At 33.4% G+C, this 20,987-nt stretch overlaps 1 protein-coding gene across 2 annotated transcripts; it reads left to right on the forward strand.

The window, feature by feature from the left end:
* Nucleotides 1-15,286: 15,286 nt before the first annotated feature.
* On the forward strand, nucleotides 15,287-18,664 carry LOC105035760 (ethylene-responsive transcription factor WRI1). Of its 2 annotated transcripts, none has more exons than XM_073256715.1 (7): nucleotides 15,287-15,459; nucleotides 16,150-16,232; nucleotides 16,556-16,644; nucleotides 16,772-16,896; nucleotides 17,296-17,372; nucleotides 18,059-18,215; nucleotides 18,368-18,664. In XM_073256715.1, exons 1-6 carry the CDS (start codon nucleotides 15,422-15,424, stop codon nucleotides 18,202-18,204), a joined length of 558 nt encoding a protein of 185 aa, XP_073112816.1. In that variant the 5' UTR covers nucleotides 15,287-15,421; the 3' UTR covers nucleotides 18,205-18,215; nucleotides 18,368-18,664. The 2 variants fall into 2 exon arrangements, with proteins under 2 accessions (XP_073112816.1, XP_073112815.1); XM_073256714.1 differs by having other exon boundaries at nucleotides 15,297-16,080.
* Nucleotides 18,665-20,987: the final 2,323 nt, after the last annotated feature.

Genomic DNA, 20,987 nt, shown 5'->3' on the forward strand with positions numbered 1-20,987 from the left:
TAAAAGTAGAGGTATAACTGGAAGAAAATTTAATTACGTGGGATGGAAGGGGTGACAAGCATTGTTGATGCATGTAAGTTGTAGATTTGGGATCATTTGCAAGGTTTGTTATATAACTTAACACTGTGATGGAGCATTATATGCATAATCAGATTAATAGGTAGCTGAAATGGGATCATATGCATATGGATAAGGTTGTGAGCTTACTTTGTGTACTTATGCACTAAGGCTTGAAGCCACATTGCATATTTGTTATGAGGTTTGAGGCCTACTGTGTATATCAGATGTGATTACTATGCATGCCTATTAAGTAGATGCCATTTAAGATGTGGAGACATACTAAACTGAGTATGGAGTTATTTTCTTTACATGTACAAGCACATTTAGAGTTTTGCTAACCATCATTGCTCAAGATCAAGCTGAGATTAGAGATGCTCTTTAAAGTTATCAACACGAGCAGAAGTGTCTTATTGTGAAATATGGTTTTGTGGACATGCAATTTCTACTTTGTTTTCTTATGGCACTGAATGAACTGGTTGATGTTCCTGTTGGAATCATTTGCGGTAATGATATGATGATAGTTGAGTATGAAGTTGCCATCTGACAAAAGGATTTTTTGTCATTACATTTGTTACTTAAGATGTGTGAAAGTGGGTTATGAATGACGGTATGAGTTGCTTTGAGGATCATTTTTTTTGGTCTTACCACATTCCATATGTACCAGAGCCTTGTTTCCAATGTGGAATCAATGGTCTTTAGATGTTTTTTAACTCTAGGTTTTTAGGTGCCCCTTGATAGTGCTGTATTGGCCTGTCTCTAGCAAATTATGTACTATGTGGTACTAGTGCTTGGCATGCATCTGCATGATGTGCTGGTCTGGTATTGGCATGGCACATCCTGTATGGCTCAAATTGGCAAAGGCCAGAACTCAAATCCTTGTTTACACTAATTGGAGATAATTCTCTGTCTGTTTTATTGAGTTATATGTGACATTTCAAGGGGTTTAAAGAGTGTCCAAAATAAGTATTAATGATGAAGAAAAGTTATAACCAAGATACGTGTATAATGCTTCTCAGGCCCCTACATGTTTCAACCACATCTTTCATTTAATAAACACCTGCTCTCTCTAGGTTGGTTTTCCCTTGCGAGGAAATCGAAAAAAAATTTCAAACCTTTTGCCTAGAACTCTTCTTCGCTGGCATGAATTTAGTAAAATCATTCAATATGAAGGATTTGGGGACTGCATGTATTAGCTGGGTACCAGTACACTAGGGCATGATAAGACCTAGTTTTGGCAAAACCAGGTCCCTACCCAGATTGCGTGAATCATGGCAGTTGATGGCTGAGTTGTTCAGTGCAATTCGGGTATTAGAGAACCTCTTTTTTTTTTTTTTGTGTGTGTGTGTGTGTCTGTGTATGTTTATCCACGGTTTGAAGGTGGGAACTGTTGTGAGAGCCAGTGGATAGTTCTTCAATAAAACTTCTATAATAAGTGAAACTATGTATGATACAATAAAAGTACAAAACACATGTCAGATAGTGATGGAAAAGCTTCATCATATATCAAATAGGATGATTAGAGCATTTAAATGAATATCCTTGCTGTATTTTTATGCAAAGTGAGCGTTAAAACCAGGAAGCATTAAAAGAGAAGTCAAAGAAAATTGGAGTCATGGAATCTTAATTGTCCACATGCTAATTAGCTTGTTCAGATGGATTTTTTTAGCAAAAGAAAGAAAAATGAACCAGAACTATATTATTTCTTTATCCATTACTGATGTCATCAAACTTCCTGGGTGATAACTTGAGGACTAATTTGTTGACAATCATTTATTGAAACTTGAAATTATGGCATCAGATAACAAGGACACTGCTACTGTTTGGTTTGCTGTCATTAAGGAGAATGGATTGTTCATTATCTTGAACATCGTAAACTCAAATTCGGCATCTGTAGGCAACTGTATATTGTTTCTGATTGGAGGAATTCATAACATATTCTGTAGTTTTAAGTAAGCATGCATCTTAGTCTACTTGATGGTATCAGTGCTTTCTCAACTTTATCTGGTGAGATCTACAATTCTTACTCCAAAATGCTAGCACATATTAATGACTTTGTAATGCAAACTAGTGGGTCATTGCTATTCTCCTATGTAACTGAACTCCAGTTCAGAATTTAAAAGTCTAAAACCTATCCAAGAGGATAACACAATAGTTGCTAAATACATATTGTTTCATCCTCCATGAATTTTGAATTATGACGACTTTTAAATGTCAACCATCATTTCAAAAATTATCTTGCAAATATCAATGCGAATATAAAGTGCAAAGTATAGTCTTTTAATATGATCATAGTTCATCACATTCCAACAGCATCAGATCTTTAATTTGTGATCATATAAATATATAGAATAGATAAAATTCATCAACAGCATTTCATTATACATTGGATGCTTCAAATGGTCATGAACAGGATTACTATAAAGGGGTTTTTATGTGATTTTTTATGGATAAATACTTTAAACAGAATTGTTGTCCAAAAGGTAGCAACCCAGGAGGGGGGTGAATTGGGTTCTTTGAAAATTTTAACCAAATTTAAGCTTTTAACAAATATGTGCTTCAAAGTAACTTAGTGTGGTTGTGAGGTGAATGTAATAAATTACAGTGGAATTAAGATATTAAAGCAATAAGGCAAGAATTAAATGCAAGTAAAGAAAGCAAGATGATGAAGCAAAGAAAAACCAAGGGCACAACACAAACACACAAGAATTTTATAGTGGTTTGGTATAACCCCGCACCTACATCCACTCTTCAAGGTTTTCTTGAAAATTTCACTATAATCAGTCCGCTTACAGTGCGTTTGTTTTCCGGACTCATAAACAAATCCAGTTGATTTTTCGAGATCACCAACCAAAATCGATTGTTTTTCGGACTCACAATCAATCCAATGATTTTTTAGGCTCATCAATCAAAACCTACGATGTCCAATTTTGGACTTGGACGGGTCTAATCTCTAAGTTTCTTTCCTTCAAAGAAACTTGTAAAGAAAACAAAATATAAGATATGAAATTTCAGTACAGAAAGAAAAACAGAAAAGAACTCTTTTATACGCGAAGAAGAGGCTGAAAGATTGTTCTTTTGAAGCTTGACCATTTTTCTTGAAAGCTAGAGAGGATGATGAAAATGTTATGAAAGATTGCTCTTGAATATCCTCTGAATTTGGTGCTTGAATTTCTTTCTTTCCTTTTTCTCAAATGTATTCAATGAAGTTCACTCATGAAAAATATTTTTTCTTTTTTTTTAATCCACTCTTGCTTTCCAATTGATTCTCCATCTTTTAATAGGCTTGATAATGGTTGGAGAATGAGTTTTGACCGTTGGAGCTCTTGCAATAGCCATTAGGAACAAAAACTAGCCATTGGAGAAGTGCAGAAAAACTAGCCATTATGTTTGGCCCGTGTCACAAGTCGACTCGTTTTCCTCATGAGTCGGCTTGATTTCATTTGGAGTCGGTTCGATTTTATTTGAGTCGCTTTGGTCTCAGACCTACAGAAATTGCTTTCTATCCTGCGAATGGAGTTGGCTCGTCTCAGAAATGAGTCGACTCGTCTGCGTACCAAAATTATGTACTTGTGTCAAAATGTGCCAAAGTCGACTCCACTCCATGAATCGACTCGAAGGTTGAATTTGGATTTTTTCACTTGCATCACTTTCAAACTTAATCTTTCCTGTCCTAAATGCTTCCAAATGATATGAACTTCTTCCAATTTTATTTTCTTCATAATGAGCCATCCAAATTTGTGAGAATTTGTTCTTTTAGATACTGTGGCTTGACATCTTGAGAGGATTTTTTCATGGATAATTTCTTCATTGTGAGCACCTGAAAAATTCTATATTCACTCTTGAAACACATGATTAGTACCATAATTATTCAATGTTTTATGATCATCAAAATCAATCTTAGGATCAACAATCTCCTCTTTTTGATAATGAGAAAACTCTAAGTATATGCGCAATAAAAACAAATATGTTTCAATACTATTTGTTAATGTGTATCATGAAGTAATAGATTAAACATATGATGCACACTTCATGAATATTTTCAATTAGTCTTTTACTTCATTGCACATAATTTATATACTTATTTCAAAATAATGTTTCAATTCAAATCAATAAGTATTAAGGTTTCAAGCATCAAATTGATGAGCATCCTAAGATTTAATTCATTAAGCATATACTCAACATTCCTCCTTCCTTTTTTGACAGCATCAAAAAGCTTATGGGAAGAATCAAGAAAAATCATCAAAATCAATAAGAACGTATCAAAATGAGAGATGCTTCAAGTTCAGAAAATCAATTCATTTCCCTTTTAAAAAATAACTTATCTATTGATTCAAGATATGCTTAAAACATTGCTTCTTTTTAAGAAATTAGCTTGAATTCAAATATCAATAGCTCTCCCCCTTTCTGAATGAATATGACTCTTTAATCAGATTTTCAAATAAGTATTTTTAAGCGATAAGAGGACTAGAGCTTTACAAAGATTTGAACAAAAAAATCAAGTATAATATGTACTTCAAATTCATTTTTTTCTTTCCTTAACAAAAATCAGTCATTTAAATTTGAAAAAGGCATGTATCGAAGATGTATCGAGCAAATCAATGATAGTATCAAAGCAAATGAGAGTTATATTTTCAAATTCATTTTTTGAGTACAAATTACTTTGATGCAAATGATTTTATAAGGATTTTTCAAAGCATATGAAAATTTTTTATTATATTCAGATTTTCAAATGAGTTTCAAAATTGAAAGTATGTAAAAACAATTAGTTTGGAGTAATAATATGTTTCAAGTTCACTTTGACTCCAATTAATTATCAAAAATGATCAGACAATCAAATCATGATTAAAATCATATCAAGGCTCAAATTAAGGGGATCATAAAGCAATAGATCGAAAATTTAAGATGCACATTTATTTTTCTTAATTCAAATTAAATAAACACATGAAAGCTTATCTTAAGAAAATCATAAAGCGTTTGATTGAGAGTTTAAGATCAAAGTTAATTTTTTTTAACTCAAATTAATTAATATTTTCAGTCAAATTAAAGGTATGTGAAGGCTCAAATTAAGAATTTAAGATCAAATTCAATTTTCTCAACATAAATTAATTTGAATTTTCAATCAAGTTTAGATAATTCATTTTGAACTTAAATATGCAACAAACAAGCATCTCTTCTATTTTTGTAAGAGTAAATGTCAGAAAATTTATTTATTTTTTACTATTTCAACAATATTTTCTCCCCCTTTTAGTACCAAATTGTATCTAATTCAGATTTTGTGGCACATTTTTCTTTTCAAAGATAACTTGAATTCAGATTTATTTTAATCAAAATAGATCTTTTCCTTATTGAATGAAATTGATTCTTTAATCAGATTTTCAAACATATCTTTTCCCTTTTTTTTTTTTGAATCAAAATAAACGATGCAAGCAAATTCTCAAACTTAGTTAGAAAAATTCTTTTGGCTTTAAGGATTCAAAAAAAAGATAGAGCTTTTCAAGACTAAAGATTTTGAATAGATTATTCAAAAATATATCACAAGATATATTTAGTTTTTTCAAAAAATTATTTTTTCTTTTCCTTAAGAGGCATCAATAAATGTGAACCATAAGGGCGTTAATCTCATAATTTGTCTCAAGATATGATGACAAAGATATATTCATACAAAACTAGATTTGAGACAAAGTAGTCATTTTTTTTTTTGCCAAATAATGAATCAATAGAGTGCAGGACAAAATTAATGCCATTGATACTAAGTATGAAAAATATCTCAAAACATATCTTCTTGATATTAAACATGAAAAATAATTCAATTTTGGATACCCTATAGTTTGAAGAGAAAATGGTAATATCTTTGAAAGGTCTTCTTTATACCAATTGAACTGAAGTAAATCAAGATTTTCTTTAGAGATTTGATACTACTTTAAGATTGAAGAAAAATCAATTTTTAAATTCATTGCTTGAAAATGATGTGAATAAAATGTAAAAATATAGTTCAAATTCAGTTTGATACCAAGTATGAAAAGTATTTTTCAAGTTTATTTATGCAAAGTGTTTTCCAAATTGGGTTTGATATCAATTAATTGTTAAAAGATCAATCTAAGCAAAGTATCAAGAATATAAATGTTCATCAATAAATTTTTTTTAGAGATAAATGGTGATTTTCAAAAATAAGTCAATAGAACAAATAGATCAGGACAAGCAAAGTATAAATAATCATCAATAATTTTTATTTTTATTAAATTTTCAAAATAATTTTTTAATATTTCAATAATATTTTTTTCTCATGTTTTTCACAATAAATGCTAGAAAATTTATTTTCTCTTGATTCTCCCCTTTTCTCTTTCAAATTGTGCATATTCATTTGACTGTTTTACTCTCCCTTAATTTTATAAACAATGCATAATTTCAATCAAATAAATATACACAAATGTAAGCATTATCAAACATACTCAATTTTCAAAAAGAAAATCAGATTATAATACATCAGTACATTCAAAATGCATGAGAGCTACATGTATCAAAAAGATGGAATCCTAGGGATACTAATGTACTAAGAAAGAATTATAGCATCATAAGTTGACTCTCTAGGTTCAAGAGTCGACTTCTCAATACAAAAAAAAATTAAAAAGTTTTGATCCAAAGAATAATGACTCAAATTGAAAAGGGATCAATAGGTAATCAAATCAATGTTCAAGAGGAATATTCAAATTGATTTGGGAGATTAAGAATCAATCATTTAGGGGATATGATAATTAGTCAAATCAAACGAGATCAAATTAAGTAGAAACTAGATGATGGCTCGAGGATTAGGTTTAATTAGGAGATTTTCAACTCCTTAAGGTTCAAACTAAAATGCAATGCAAATCAACAACATCAAGCATATAATTTTTATAAATGTATGTCTTATCTTGATATTCTTTCAATCATATAAAATTTGACGTATTTCAATGATTACATTTCTTATGAAAATGTCAAAAAATTAATTTGTAAGTTTTATATCCAAATAAGATCTTAACAGTTAAGCTTATTTTAATTTATATTTTTCAAATAATTAACAATCAAAATAACATGATATAAAGTATTAAGAGAGCATGCAAATAAACAATATATTCAAAACATTTAAGGCATAGAATAAGATCATTATACACATTAATAAATCATCAAAATCAATCAATTATACTAAACAATATCAATAATCAATGATGAATGATGTAAAAAGGGTTTAGATTTTACCAAACATCATCACCCATCCATTTAAGTTCTAACCATCCCTCCTTTAAGAATTAACTCTTTTCATACCCTTGGATGCTTGGTATACCTGCAAAATCATTTTCTAATTTTTGGTACCCAAGCCATCTTAGGTCCATTTGAGTTAGAGCACATGGTTCCTTTATGAATCTAAATTTATTTTACCAAAGTATGATCAATTCTTTTAAAATTACATTCTGAAATTTTATGGCCTACTTTGTTGCATCTAAAATAAATAATATGATGATTTGTATATGAAGCTTTTGTAATCATATTTTTAGTTGGTTGCTGTTTTTTTGAAGAATTAGAAATGATTTCAGCTTTATTGAAAACAGTCTTTTTGTTATTTAATATTGATTGAAAATTTTGAAAACTAAGGGTAAACTTTTCTGCTATATGTTTCAAAATTTCAATCTCTTTTCTCATATTTGCATTTTCATCCTTAATAGATTTTTCAGATTTCAAAAGGATTTTTTTTCTTCATCTATCACTTTCTTTTCTTTCAAAAGATTTTCTTTTTCAATCAATTTTTTGTTCTTTTCTTCAGTCAAAAATATATTTGAACTTTTAAGTTCCTTATTTTTCAGTCTTAATTTTTTATATTCCTCCATTAAGTCATTAAAAGCTTCATATAATTCATCAAAAGAAAATTCAAAAGAGTTTTTAAGATATACCTCACTATCATTGGTCATGAGTTATAGATTTTCAATTTCTTCCTCTTCTTCATCTGAGCTTGAAGTGTCACTATCTTCTCAAATATCCAATAATGTACTCTTTTTATTTTTTTTGGGTTTCTTTTTGAGTAAGGGGCAATCCAGTCTATAGTGACCCCTTTTGTTGCAATTATAGAATGTTACATTTCTTCTGTCTTTCTTCTTCATTTTCTTTCTTCTTCAATCTTTTTTTTATGAGGAACTTTTTGAATTTTCTTGATAGTAGCACCATATCCTTATCATCCTTACTCTCTTTTTCATCATCATCATCATCATCCGACTCATCACTTTCTTCAAATTTGGCGGTGGATTTGAAAGCAATGGTCTTCTTCTTTTTAGACTCTTCTTCTTCTTCCTTTTGGTGTATGTTCAACTCATATGTCATGAGTGAACCTATTAACTCTTCTATGGACAGTTTTGAGAGGTCTTTTGCTTCTTGTACAGCTGTCACTTTTGCTTCCCAATCCTTCGGCAAACACCTCAAAACCTTGTAAACAAGTTTATGATTAGTATAGGTTTTGCTAAGACCATTTAAAGCATTTATTATATCCGTAAACCTTGAGAACTAATTAGAAATAGACTCATGTGGTTCCATCTTGAACATTTCATATTTGTGAATAAGCAAATTAATTTTGGATTCCTTGACTTGGCTTGTTCCCTCATGAGTTATTTCTAATCTTTTTCAAATTTTTTTGACGTATGTACAAGTAGATATTCTATTAAATTTATGCACATTTAAAGAACAATAAAGTACATTAATGGCTTTAGCATTTGTGCCATCTTTTTATCACATTCATCTCAATCCTTTTCTGGCTTGGGATGTAATACTCCATTTATTTCAATTGTGGGTGTGTCTGGTTCTTTAGTTATGACTCCCCACATATCATAATCTAGAGTTTGTATGAAAATTCTCATTTTTGTTTTTCAAAAAGTATAATTAGTGTCATTGAAGAGTAATGGTCTCAATGTAGATTGGCTTCGGCAAATAAGGAACCCATTGGGGTTGCCATGATCTTTTATTCAAGATTGCTAGGTCAACAACAAATAACAGAGCACTTGTTTTGATATCAATTATTGCCTAGAAGATAGCAACTTAAGGAGGGGTGAATTGGGTTCTTTAAAAATTTTGACTAAATTTAAGCTCTTAACAAGTATGTGCTTCAAAGTAACTTTCGTATGGTTGTGAGGTGAATGTAATAAACTACAGCGGAATTAAGATATTAAAGCAATAAGGCAAGAATTAAATGCAAGTAAAAAAAGAAGACGATGAAGCAAAGAAGAACCAAGGACACAACACAAATATACAAGAATTTTATGGTGGTTCGGTATAACCCCGCACCTACGTCCATTCTCCAAGCTTTTTTTGGAAGTTTCACTATAATCAACCCTATTATAGTGCTTTTGTTTTTCGGGCTCACAAATAAATCCAATTGATTTTTGGAGATTATCAATCAAAATCTTACACCGATTGTTTTTCAAGCTCACAATCAATCCGATTGATTTTTCGGACTCACCAACAAAAACCTACAATGTCCAATTCCGGGCTTAGATGGATCTAATCCCCAAGTTTCTTTCCTTCAAAGAAACTTGTAAAGAAAATAACATACAAAATATGAAATTTCAGCACAAAGGAAAAACAGAAAATAACTCTTATACGCGAAGAAGAGGCTGATAGATTGCTCGTTTGAAGCTTGATCACTTTTTTTTTAAAATTGGAGAGGATGATGAAAATATTATGGAAGATTGCTCTTGAATGTCCTCTGAATTTGGTGCTCAAATTCTTTTCTTTTTTCTTAAATGTGTTTAATGAAGTTCACTCGTGAAAAATATTTTTTTCTCTTTTTTAATCCACTCCTCTTGCTTCTCAATTGATTCTCCACCTTTTAATAGGCTTGATAATGGCTGGAGAATGAGTTTTGATCGTTGGAGTTCTTGGAATAGTCATTAGAAATAAAAACTAGCCGTTGGAGAAGTGCAAAAAAACAAACCATTATGTTTGGCCCGTGTCACGAGTCGACTCATTTTTCTTATGAGTCAGCTCGGTTTCATTTCGAGTCGGTTCGGTTTTATTTCAAGTCGGCCTGGTCTCAAGTCTGTAGAAATTGCTTTTTGTCTTGTGAATCGAGTTGGCTCGTCTCAGAAATGAGTCGACTCATCTGCGTGCCAGAACTATGTGTCTGTGCAAAAATGTGCCAGAGTCGATCCTTCATTCCATGAGTCAACTCGAAGCTCTGAACTTGGGTTTTTTCACTTGAATCACTTCCAAACTTAATTTTTCTTGTCCCAAATACTTTCAAATGATATTAACTTTTTCCAACTTCATTTTTTTCATAATGAGCCATCCAAACTTATGAGAACTTGTTCTTTTAGATAATTTGGCTTAGTATCTTGAGAGGATTTTTTCATAGATAATTTTTTCATTGTGAGCGCCTAAAAAATTCTACATCCACTCTTGAAACACATGATTAGTACAATAATTACTCAATGTTTTGTAATCATCAAAATCAATCTTAGGGTCAACGAGAATCATTTGCCTCAAAAATTGATCAAATGACCAATAAATGACAAAAAATTGCATTTCTAAAACTTTCTATAGATATATCCTTAGACTATAATTTGACTCTAATAGACATCTTAGTGGGCCTCAAATAATTTCTTAATGGGCTCTTGAAACCTTCTATGGTTCATTGCTTTTGTGATTCCATTTGGTAAAATTCATTGGGCAATAAGAGTTATGAAAGGTAAACAGCAGGCATGACTCTTTTTCGGTTCTCAAATGTAGGGTTTTAAGATGCTATGATTATATACCCATCTAACTATATCTTATATAAAAAAGTTATATATGAAACCTCTCATGAAGTTCCTTCACTATAAAACTTGATCAATCAGCTTAAAACTAGGCTGTATTACAATTTAGTTGAGAATGATCTAGCCAACTCAAATATCAGCTCAAATCAGATTGTTATGTTCTAATTGAAGAGGGTTGTCATGGGTATGTTATTCTGTCAAATAATCAGATCATGTTTGATCTTGGTATCGTGGGTTATGCCAGCTGTCAAGTTGAATTTGGTTAGCTGGGTTTAGTCTCAAGGTCTATGCATTAGTTCATTGAGCAAATTCTTGACTAGGTAACTCAGTCCTACCCAATAATTCCATCCTTTTGAAAGATACGAGGGTGCATAATTGTCAGATCCATACAAGATAGTGACTTAGTCGGGGGGGGTTGACTCATTAAGTCACTAATTCAGCCATTGGGTCAACCTGTCAGACAAGAGAGACATTTAAAGATAAATAGTATAAAATAATTATTGGAAATATAAAATAGATGGAGAGGCTGAGGGTTGATTGCCCTTGGCTGGCCAAGGGGTGAGGGTGGACTTTTTGGTGGGGGTGGAGAGGGGTGAGATTGGGTGAGTTTGATACAAACCAGCATGATATTGGATTGTGAAAATTTAAATAGTATAGATAAGTTGTAGATATGATTTCACCTGATTCTTACTCTTCAAAAAAAAAAAAACTCCTTGAAAAAGAGTAACTGGGGGAAGGGGGATGAAAGTAAAAAGTGGGGTTACAGCGAAAACACTAGAGATAAGAGAGAAATATATGTACACAACATAGAAGATCTACAATGCTTAGCAGAGAAAGAAATAACTTCAATCTATTCAAAATTATTGAAAAGTGAATATTGTTTCCATACACTTTTCAAAAGAACAGCCACATTCTTTTCTAACATAGTAAAATTCATAAATTTGTGCAATCTTACATGAAAGCCAAGCAAAGTTTCTCCAAATCACAATCACAATGAGTTTAAAACTTTGCCAACGATTTTAGACCTTAAGAAGGACTTGTCTACAGTGTTCCTACTCAAAATAGGACTATAAGGAAAACCTCAAGACTACTTGGGTTCCTAAACATAGAAAATCCTAACATTCTTATCAGAGACTTAAATTTAGGAATCTTATGACTCAATATGAAAAATGTATTAACTGAAAAAGAACAATAAGAAATTTTAAAGAGTTAAATTTAACTATTTGGCTTTATCATCTACTCCCCCATTTGGTGGCATCGTCCCCTCTTAACTATTCAGCAGCATCATCTCTTCTCTTGTTCGGCAGCATCATCTTCTCCTCCCCTTCTGGTGTACAGGGGCTGAAATTCTTTTTCTTTGGCCTGCTGCTATGTGAAAACAGGAAGCTGAAGTCTCGTCCTCTTCCTTCTATTTTCCTTTTCCAGAGAGGGGCATCTGTGCAGCTGTGCAAAACAGGGGCTAAAATCCCTTTTCCTGACTGCTGCTTGTAAAGCAGGGGACTGAAGTTCTTTTCTTCGTTGGATATGAATGTCCCTGTTCTTGCTTCCTCTTCTTCTTTTTCTTCCCCCTTCTTTATATTTTCTTTGGACAGATGTGTCCCTAGTGCCATGAGAAACAGGGGGCTCACATCCCCATTTTTTCTTCGTTCTTGTTCTTCTTCTACCTGGGTGAAACAGGGGACTGAAGCACCCCTTTCTTTTCCTGTGCTTCTTCTACTTCTTCTTCTGCTTCCTGCATGGAACAAAGCAGTAAGCTGCTTCTCTTCTTCTTCATTTTAGGATGAAACAGGGACCTGTTGTCTCTTTCTTTCTTCATTTTTTCTCTTGCTGACTGGAAACAGGGGAGGACATCTACTTCTTGCTTGCTGCTGTCTGAAATAGGGACTAGCAGTCCCTTTTCTTGTTTTTGTTCTTCCACATGCTGTCTGAAATAATCAAGCTTGTTTGACATTAAGACGACCGCGAAGATATTGAACTTCTCAATGCTGATGGGTATTAGGACATCTCAAATATCTTACGAATTTTGGATGAGATTTCATCATCAGATATTGTGATCTTTTAGAGTTGCATTTGAACTTCTATATGTTTCCTTCCCTGCATTGACTTTTGAATTTTGAGAATTGATTTTTGATCTTTGAACACTTTTTGACTTGTTAGTAATATAATATCTTCATAAAATTCATGTTTGCTTTTGTTATTGTTGCCTTGTGGTTGAGCATTTCTTTTGTTATATTTGATATTTGACATGATGTCTTTTATATGTGCACAGTTTGAACTATAATGCTTTATAAATTTTATTAGTTTTGGTAAATTGACATTGCATTGTAGAACATGTTTAATATCAAGCATTCATCATTTTTCAAATATGTTTTTTTTTTTTTCCTCACCTTATCAAGGCACATGCTTGCTTTGCACCTTATGCCTAGACTTTTCGAGGATTTCAGCATTTTTGTGCACCTTGAGCCTTTGTTTGATATCTTTCACTTAAATTCGAACATAAGTTCAAACTTAAATTACATTACACTTAGATTGGTGGGTTCAGAAATGGAAGATATGAATTGGAATTGTGCCTAGGGATGGAGATATAGGCAAGATATGTTGTGCTAGTATCAGACCTATACCAGTTTCTAGCAGTAGATATGGTACAATATCGTGCCATTCCATTCTGGGCCCATATTGGCATAGCTAAAGCCGATGGAGGGGGTGGAGGGAGAAGGAATGAGAGGAAGAGAGGGAGGGAGGGAGGGCGAGGGAGAGGAAGGGAAGGAGGGAGGGGGGAAGAGAGAGAGAGAGGCTAAGAGAGGGAGTGAGAGAGGGAGGGCTTCGAGCCCCCTCTCTGCCGGCCACATGAAAAGAGAAGTGGAACCCTTTTTTCTTTGAAGATAGATGGAGAGGTAGGGAAGTGGGGAGAGAGTGCTGACTTCACTTAAAAATATTTTAAAAAAAAGGGCTAGAGCCTTTGTTTCATTTGAAACAGGGGCTTTGGCCCTGTTTTCATGCAACTGGAGGAGAGGGAGCTTAAAAGCTCCCCGCCTCTCTCTCTCTCTCTCCCTCCTATCCTCTCTCTCTATTCCTTCCCCTCCCTCTCTCTCTTTTCCTCCCTCTCCTCTCTGTCCTGTTTCACCGAATTTCTCGAATCGAGGGGCGGAATCATACTGGTCCACCCCTAATACGGCTTGGTACATCTCGAGCCAAGCGATTTGGGGTGGGTACAGCATTGCTTGGGTATGGTCTAAAGTGGGAGAAATGTAAGAGGCTAAAATGAAAGTAGGGTAGGGTTGAGATGGAGGCAGTGGCGGATTAGGGCTGGACATGGGTGTAAGAAAGAGGACTGAAGCAATGTAGAAAGTTTGGGGCCATATGTGAGAATGGTGAAAGGGATGGGGTTGGATGAAACATGAGGGGCTGATGCCGGAGGTGGGACTAGGAGCGGGGTACAATTGGATTACAATTGAGGGATTCTAGTGGTGGCCATGTTTGATAGGGGCATCCTTTTTGATGTTGTTGATAGCTTTGACTGGTTAACAGTTGTATGGAGAGGTCAAGAGAGAAAAGAGAGAGTCGGTGGTTGAATAAACTATAGCATAGAGAAGCAAAGGCTAGAAGAGAGCTTGGCAATTTCTTGTTTGATCTCTTGAATAGAGATCAGGGGCTAAATAGGTTCGTAGAGGCATTTCACTTCTAATTGCTTAATTCACATAAAATTAACTAAATGTTTATAGTTTCAGACCATAATGAGATTTAATAATGAAGGGTAAATTAATCTTGTTGGTTCGATAAGCAACAAGTTGGTTCTCTCATGAATTAAAAATCAAACCCAAGGAGAAGTGATTTGTACATTTTTTTTTAGCACTTCTTTTCTAATAAAGGAATTCATTTTGTTAGGGACTGGTTTATCGGTTCTAAGATATAAGGATGGTAGGTGCAGTTATGTTCTAAGAATTTAATGGAAGATCTATAATAACAGTCTATATACACTGAAAGGGTGCATCTTCTAGCCACAACTCTTGTTTCTACTATATTGATTGGTTGTAAGAGATCTCGTAAATTGCTAGTAGTTGATTTAGCATATACTCCACTAACCAGTTCCAAGTGTGAAGGTGAAATCAACATTGGGATCAATATTTCTTTTTTTTTTTTTTTTGTTTTGCGCCTCTTCAATTCTTTTCTTCTCCATTTTGTTAAACCATTAGATTATAGCTCAATTATATGTGTTTGCATGGTTTGCCATGAAGACAATAATTCTACATGTTGGCTTGTGTAAAGTTATTACAATAACATATGTTGCGTTAAATTAAAGAATGATTGTGTTAGATTTTTTTAGTTATCTATATTGGACGTTTCAATTTTTTATTTTATTTAAATTTTAGAATATATAAATTAATTGTTTAATGGTTTTAGGTTTAATTTTTTTTTGCTCCAAAAATAGTCTAATTTCTTTTAAATCTCTCTCTAGGCACTTTGAAACCCCTAGGCTGGTTATATCCTTGTCCTAGGATGGTTTAACACACATCAAACATTTCAGATGTCTTGACCATCAAGGAAGTGTCAGTTGGTGGCCACGAGCAGTCTGTTCATAGCAATGGGATCCTATGAGTGGACCCTTCAGTGAGGAGCGAAGAGCGATCTGGTAGTTCCTTGTTTGACTTCTAGATTTATTTTCGCTGTGCTAGTTTGATCTCACGGTAGGTGAAGGAAAACCACAGGGCTCCTTGCATTATAGAAACTAAAGCTCTAACAAGTGTAGAGGCATGCCAACCACCCAAGAAAAGATTAACTGGCATAGTTCAGTTAATGAGTGCAATGAGCGCATCTCGATACTTGTGAAAGTATGCAAAACCTTTGAGCCAAGTGTATGGACAACCTCAAAAAATGTTAAACCCACCTCTTGTACCCTTCTCCTTTGCTTTAGCAAAACTGTGGGCAAAACCACCCACAGTTCACCTTTACCTTCCTGTGAACCCGAATTCTGAATAGGTATTAGGTCAAGAAAAGTAGACAAATTAGAATACAATGCTGCAACTCTACCATAGCTAAACATAGATGAATTCTCCTGCACCGCTTCCTCCATCATCTCCTTATTCGTCAAAATCCCTTGTGGTTCCCATGCATTGTCTTTCATGGCTTCGGTGAGTACAATCCATCATTGTGGACCTAGGAATAAGACCAATCAAAGACCTCTCAGGTCTAATGATTCCCATTTAAAGAAGGAAAAGGGGAAGAGGACTTCTATCTACAGAGGGGTCACAAGGTTAGCAAGTGATAAAAGAAACTAGCTACTTTGATTTTTCTTGGACCAACTTTGAAGGGATGTCGACAGGCATAAATGGACAGGAAAATATGAAGCTCACATCTGGGATAAGGACTTTCGGCACCACCACCGAAACAAGAAAGGAAAGCAAGGTAGAAGAAACAAGCAACAATAGGAAATAGAAAGAGAGGAGAAACGAAATTATGCTGATTACCTTATTTTTTATTCTATATTGCTGCATATTTTGTGCTAACAATTTTTGTTTCATCATGTCTTATTGATTGTTGATGGTGAACTGAATTTGTGATCCTTTTCTTCTCAACCTAGTTTTCTTAGGTAAGTTAGAAGACATCCATTTGGAAAGATCTAAATTTTTAAGTTTCACTTGCTCTATAAGTAACAATATAAATTATCCTATGGAAAAAAAGATCCCTTAATGTATTTGATTGAATGCATAATTGATGGTGCGGTTTAGGTGTGTATAACGATGAGGAGGCAGCTGCTCATGCCTATGATCTGGCTGCTCTAAAGTATTTGGGGTCAGGAACTGTTCTTAACTTTCCTGTAAGTCTTTATTATGTCAGATATTATCTTAAATGTCTTATTAGTGTGTAGTGGTTTCCTTGCAATCCAAGCAATTAATTTCCCAAACCATTAATAGGAATTTCTTAAGTGAATTTTCCAAATGTAGGAAATCACTTATCTAAATGAGTGCCAGGAGATGCAAAGCATGTCCAAGAATGATTATGTAGCTTATATTCGACGTAATAGCAATGGATTTACAAGAGGAGCATCAAAATATCGTGGAGTCGCTAGGTAACTTTTATTGAATGTCTGATTTATGGGTTCTTTTACGATGCATATATAATTATATGAAGCTGGTAATTTTCAGATATGGGGAGAAAGATTTAATTTATAAAATACATTATAAGTGGTACTGAATATTAAAATGCATCATTGTGAAGCCCTTTCCTTAAATGTATAACATGTGCTGCTCTTGATTCTAGTCTTTTAAATTATATAGTACTGTCTAAAGAAATACTTCTACTGTAATTCATTTTGAGTATTTAATAACTGGTCATCACTGGTTGAATAAATAAATTGAAGCACCAATTAAAGAATTGTGCTGCACATTTTATCACAGTAAATCATATTTATACTGTATACAAGAGATTTAGTATCTATCTTCTTACGTACTATTCGGAATTTTGGCAGGCACCACTCCAGCAGGAGATGGGAAGCTAGAATTCATGATGCCCATGACAACAAAAACCTTTTTCTTGGGACTTTTGGTATAAGTTCTGGTCGTGCTTTCTTTATTTCCTCTAAATATTACTAAAATACATTCAATCAACTTTTTTCTGAACAAAATCAAACATACTTAAATTTTCATAGAACAATAGCTAGAATGAAGCACATTTTATGTTAATATCACATAGATCTTTGATGTTAATTTTCCCATTGATCATCTTCGAAGTAAACCAAGTCCAATGTTCAACCATATGCAGAGAGCTATCTAGATACATGCATCATTTGCTTGCTCCAATCATGCTCATGCCCAAATGTAAGAACAAATAATTGCAACTTTTTTTTTCCTCATTTCATAGCTTGGAGGAAACACCATGAAATTGAAAGTCCATCTCAAGAAAATGCTCAAAGTATCATTTTCTGAGTATAAGTATGGAAAATATTTTGTGGATGCCATTTCTGTAGCCACTAGCAAATATTGTCTCCACTTAACTGTTTCCATGCCTATTCTTCAATAAGTTCTCTCTACATGTATACATATACGTGATCATGTTTATATGTATGGTTCTACGTGTATGTAATTAAACATATATGTGGATATGTCACATGTAGGCATACTAGATATTTGCTAATTGAAGAGAGAGAAAGTATTTCTTTTTATCGCAAAAAAGCAGTAAGAAAAGAAATTAAATCTAGCATACTGTCTTCTAAATATGCTTCCTTTGTGCAGAGACTCAAGAGGAGGCCGCAAAAGCTTATGATCTTGCTGTAATAAATTATAGAGGTTCTGATGCTCTAACCAACTTCCCCATCAGCAACTATCTTAGCGAACATCCAACATCATCACAGCAATTGCCAGTACCTAAGTCAGCTTAGTTACCCAAGAGGTAGGCCCAATTACCTTTCTAACCACTAGTCCTAGCTACATCCAAAGCCCTAGCTAAAATTATAAGTGTCTCTTAATTTTCATCCATCCCCCCAACATTTCACAATGGCCACAACTAATCCACTAACTTTTCTGCATCCTTCTAATACACAGGATCATTCTGGAGTCTCTACATGGACGCATCCTCTGAATCATATACCACTCCTAAGCTTGCCCTAGGCTTCACCAGTTTATGTCATAGATAAGAGATGTTGTAATAAGAGATTGTAGTGATGGTGGAAGAGAACACTTGTTTGAAATTGTCAAGAACCTTGGCATGGTTGCAGGAGGGTTGGTGGGCCCAGTTGTTTAGGCCGGGGTTTGTCCCATGGTGGACAAGGAGATGTCGCCTACCTTTCTTGCTACTCTACTACTTTCGTCTATATGGTTCTACATCCTCTATTCTTATCATTTGCATGCTCTCCTTTAATAATATATTTCTATACATGAAAGGTGAATGAATATGTTTAGTGAGTACTGATTTTTGCATATTCTCTTCTGATGGGTAATATGATCGTTGACAATGAGCGTGTATACCTATATATATTTTCCTATGCACTTATATGAGGTAGATTATGCTCTTATGGAGAAGATAAGGAATTTACTCTTCTGGATTTCAAAATTAATAAGGATGCACCTAAATTGAAGGTCCATGTCAACTATTATGATTTAGACTAGCAACCTATGCATCATATGGATAAAAAAATAGACATTCATTTGGTGGCTAATTTAAATCTCATATTTATCTATATGTATAGAGAGAAAGGGATCGAAATGCTATTTAGAGTATTTGGCTCCAAATATTTTCCAATTAAAATCAATAAAGAACGTTTCAAAATAAAATCAATGTAGATAAAGAGCATTTATGTACATGCATTTGCTTGTCTAGAAGTTCTTGGTTCTGCTCCTTTCTATACTAAGAAATATTCAAATTAGTTGAAATTTTATTTGCATATATGAAATATTTAGATCATGATAAGTGATTTGGAATTGCAAATTATAAATGATCATTAATTAATTATTAATGAAAAAAAGAGATTAGATCTTACTTTCATCAATTTTTTATTTTTTTTAAATTCTTTTAAGAGATTCGAGTTGAATAGGAGGAAATTTTTTTCCTTTTTGATTAGTTCAAGTTGGTATTAGAGTTTTTATATTCTATATTTGTGGGAGCATTAGTTTATGGTCTAGACACATGAGCGATACATACAAAAAGGAGAATGGCTATCGGTACTTAAAGTATATCAAAAGACAGACAAGTATGGCTAGTAATTCTATCTCGATAGATAATGAGATGAAGAGACGTCTCATATAATTAGAGGAGAAGAATAACCAACTAATCAAAATCATATTTGAAATAAGCACCATCAATTGATATAGCAAAATGGTCTTCCACGTCTATAAATAAGGATTTACTATCTAGCTAGGAGGATAAGCAATCTACAAGCACTTAGTATCCCCCTCTTCAATCTTTTATAGTTGAAGCTTTGATCGAGATCTTTGTATATGAGGGTTCTTTTGATATAGAGTTGGATAACTGGCTAAACTTGTTAGAGATCTAGTTCATTAATAAGGATATACAAGTGTTCGGAAGATAACTTTCACCCATTTTAAGCTTTCTAGCTATGTCTTTATTTGGTGAAATTTATATATAAAGAACAACAACATCACAACGAGCAAATTCAAGAATTTAATCAAGAAGCAATGCTATTCAATCAGTCTAAAAAGGATCAATAGATCAAGTTGTAGTATCTGTGGTAGATGTATGATTAATCCATCCAAGATTACACCGTTGAGTTCTGCAAGTAAGCGATCTTACTCAGGATCTTCATTGATGATCATGCGGTCTCTATGGTATTGGAAGTTATATAAGAATATCCGAAAGGAGCTAAAGATCTTTCAAGTTCAAAACATCAATAATACTAGCATAAATGCTATGGGGATCGATAAGAAGAATCGGCCTAGGAAATGCAAGAAGGATGATAATTTCAAAAAAGGTGGCAAAAAAACCAAACCACAAGAGGAGCAAAGCAAAGCATGAAGTAGGCTAACATGATACAAAAAAATTATTTTGACCACTACATGGATACATTAAGAAGAATTGTTGGAAGCTCTAGCCTAAGTTGCAGTTGAAGGGGAAGAAATTGAAGGACGAGGATTTTAAGAAAGGGAAGGCAATCCTCGATGCGATTGAATTAATGAGCTACTTGAGCTTGAGCAAATAAATTCAAAATTGAGCTTGTTGGTGAGAAAATTTGAGACAACTATTGAGGTAGATCTAATGGTATAAGAGGAACTCTTCCATTTGAAGATCCAAGTAGAGTCTCTTCGTGGCTATTGTAGATCCTAAAATCTCGAAGAGCCTCATTTTTGAAAATCTGATTCATAAGTTAGGGTTGCAAACTCAAGCTCATCTATATCCCTACCTTTTTAGTTGGATGTAGAAGGATGTCGAGTTAAAATCGCAAAACAATGTACCTTTAGTGCATAATAACTGAAAGATATATTGATGAGATGATATGCAAAGTAGTTCTTTTAGATATTTGTTGGGTCATCCTTATGAGCTTGAACCTTTGGGATAGGGATACAATCTTCAATATGTGGTAGAAGAATTATCGACTTATAAAGGATGAGAAAGAGTTTATGATTAATGCTTTTAGAACACAAGAAAACACAGAACTTGCCACTGGGATCAAGGTAAAGTGACTTGCTAATGTCTACAATAAGTTTGTGA

Source organism: Elaeis guineensis, chromosome 4, assembly GCF_000442705.2.
Source record: "Elaeis guineensis isolate ETL-2024a chromosome 4, EG11, whole genome shotgun sequence".
Classification (NCBI taxonomy): domain Eukaryota; kingdom Viridiplantae; phylum Streptophyta; class Magnoliopsida; order Arecales; family Arecaceae; genus Elaeis; species Elaeis guineensis.